The following is a 2,229-nucleotide window of genomic DNA, read 5'->3' on the forward strand; positions in this document are numbered from 1 at the left end:
CTTTAGAACTCTCATCGATAATGATTTGAGGCCCAGATTCTTAAATCCAACAGTGTTTTATGCTGATAATGAATGTATTTGGGTTTTCTGCCTTCAAACCCAGTTCAATGGGATGCGCCCGCAAAATGATCCTTCAACACAATAATTCCATGAAAACATATGAAAAACACAGTCCACACCAAGAGCATTCAAAAATAGATAGAAAAATAAGAATTCAAGCCTCCACGGGTCGGTTATGTGATTATGCATGCACACTGATTATTCACAGCAAGCAATCACAAAGCTTTTCCCTTCGGCCTAATCACACAGGTAAAGCCTCTTCCCAAAAGAAATGCATTCAATGACACAGTTCCATCACTCCAATAAATCCTCTGTATACAAACATATATTTGAAGGCTTTTTTTCCCTTCTCAGGCTTGATTAATCTAATTAATGGCCTCTTCCTCTCATACTTCTCGTAGGCTTACAAATGTCTCGAATCTTCTTCTATCTCACTCCCCTCTCGGCATCACTCCCATTTCAGAAAATAAGGAAAATACATATATGCCTTGTATAACAATTTCCTTCCACAATTGAAGGAATTCACTCTATTCCTAGAAATCATATCCTACTCTAACTAATCAATATAGCTAATTGGCTTGATCTCCACACAGGGAGGATCATTTGCCTTTTATTCCCAATCCTGTTCAAAATTAGGAAACAAATTAACCACTTACATTTATTTGAAATTAATACAAATTTAACAACTAGTCTTCCTCCAAACTTGTATTACCCGCAACATGTGACCACTCCATCTCATTGCTGGCTAGGCCTAGATGCTCCTGCATCATTTTGTATGATTTTTGCAATGTATGGCTTTTTTCCCTTTGGAAATAGGAAATGAATGGACACATCTTTTCCACTACTGTGTTGCTTTCCTTGCTAACAAATCCGTTCACAGAGAATCTTAGACGGAAGCCATGTAATCTACACCTTTATGATAATATAATGAAAGTTTTTTTTGGATGAAACCATGTAATCTACACCTTTATGATAATATAATCAATTTTTTTGATGAAAAAAATGTCTCAAGTAATAAGTAAGATATAGAGTTTAATAAAAAACGAACATTGGATTAGAAGTGAATGAATAAATTATATAGAGTTTAATAAAAAACGAACATTGGATTAGAAGTGAATGAATAAATTAAAATTGAATTGCTCACTCATTTTGAATTTTTGTGCAACGAGGACTCCATCCTCACGCAAGTTGAAATCAGATGATAAATTTCGAGTCAAAGAGCAACACGCAAAATGAAAGCGAAATCAATTACTACGGATACATGTGTCATGGACAAAGAGCGAGCGTAACAGATTCGAGAGACGACTTTAATTGTGAAACACAAGTGTCCACTCAGTGGACACACAATTGGATGTTGACCATAACGGACACTCGCAAAGTCGGGTTTTGTTCTGTCACGATTTGTGGTTTAGGGTTTCATTGATTTATGTGGTTTAGCCACCGATTCTCAAGATGCTAGTGTGTCGTTTTCTATAAGTAAGACTCTCTACAATTCCAATTCCAATTTCAATTAGTAAGAAGAGTTCCTATTTCTAAGTCGATTAGGTTATACATTGTCGAAGTATAGTTTCGAGTTAGAGTTCGTCATTTAATTTTCAGTCTTTCGCTGAAATCGAAGAACACAGAAATGGCGCGGTTGTGGTGGATATCAACAGTAGCAATACTGCTGTTTACTTCGATGATTTTGGTAACATACGTTGAAGCTGGTGCCGCTAAGTCTAGCGAAGAAGAGATTGTGAACAAAAGTGAATTTGGAAGATTTCCAGGAGGGGCGAGAAAGGATGCATCAGGGTGCCACAAGCCGGGCTACCCTGTACCCCCTCATTCTGACTGCCCTCCACCTCCCCATGCGCAGCGTCCTCGTCCTATTCTGCATGCTTAGTCTAACACCATGAGGCTCGTTTATCTTTTCTGTTATTGGTCTCACCAGGAGCAAATCAGTAGTGCGTGCATCAGATTCACATAATGTAGTATGTAAATAAATGTCAGTCATATTATGATTTGGCAAAACATTTCTGTTATCTAAATAAAACAGTGAAGTTTGTTTGAATAAGCTTTTTGTTTGAATAAGCTTTTTGTTTTTCGTTGTTTAAATTTTCAGTTATTTTCACATTGTATTTATGAATTATCTAAATAACTGATATGCATGTTTTCATTTGGCCCACTGAT

General features: G+C 36.7%; 1 protein-coding gene across 1 annotated transcript; it reads left to right on the forward strand.

Moving 5' to 3' along the window:
* Positions 1-1,687: 1,687 nt before the first annotated feature.
* LOC149176030 (uncharacterized) lies at positions 1,688-1,942 on the forward strand. The gene has a single exon (XM_089423202.1). The coding sequence runs from the start codon at positions 1,688-1,690 to the stop codon at positions 1,940-1,942; it is 255 nt and encodes an 84-aa protein (XP_089279328.1).
* Positions 1,943-2,229: the final 287 nt, after the last annotated feature.

This window comes from Pinus tabuliformis, chromosome 4_1 (assembly GCF_031772625.1).
Source record: "Pinus tabuliformis cultivar Carrire ecotype Pingquan chromosome 4_1, CPIR1, whole genome shotgun sequence".
NCBI classification, from domain to species: domain Eukaryota; kingdom Viridiplantae; phylum Streptophyta; class Pinopsida; order Pinales; family Pinaceae; genus Pinus; species Pinus tabuliformis.

What these genes read in the sequence shown, in the direction of transcription:
- LOC149176030 (XM_089423202.1), top strand. Translation starts at nt 1,688, where the DNA reads ATGGCGCGGTTGTGGTGGATATCAACAGTAGCAATACTGCTGTTTACT.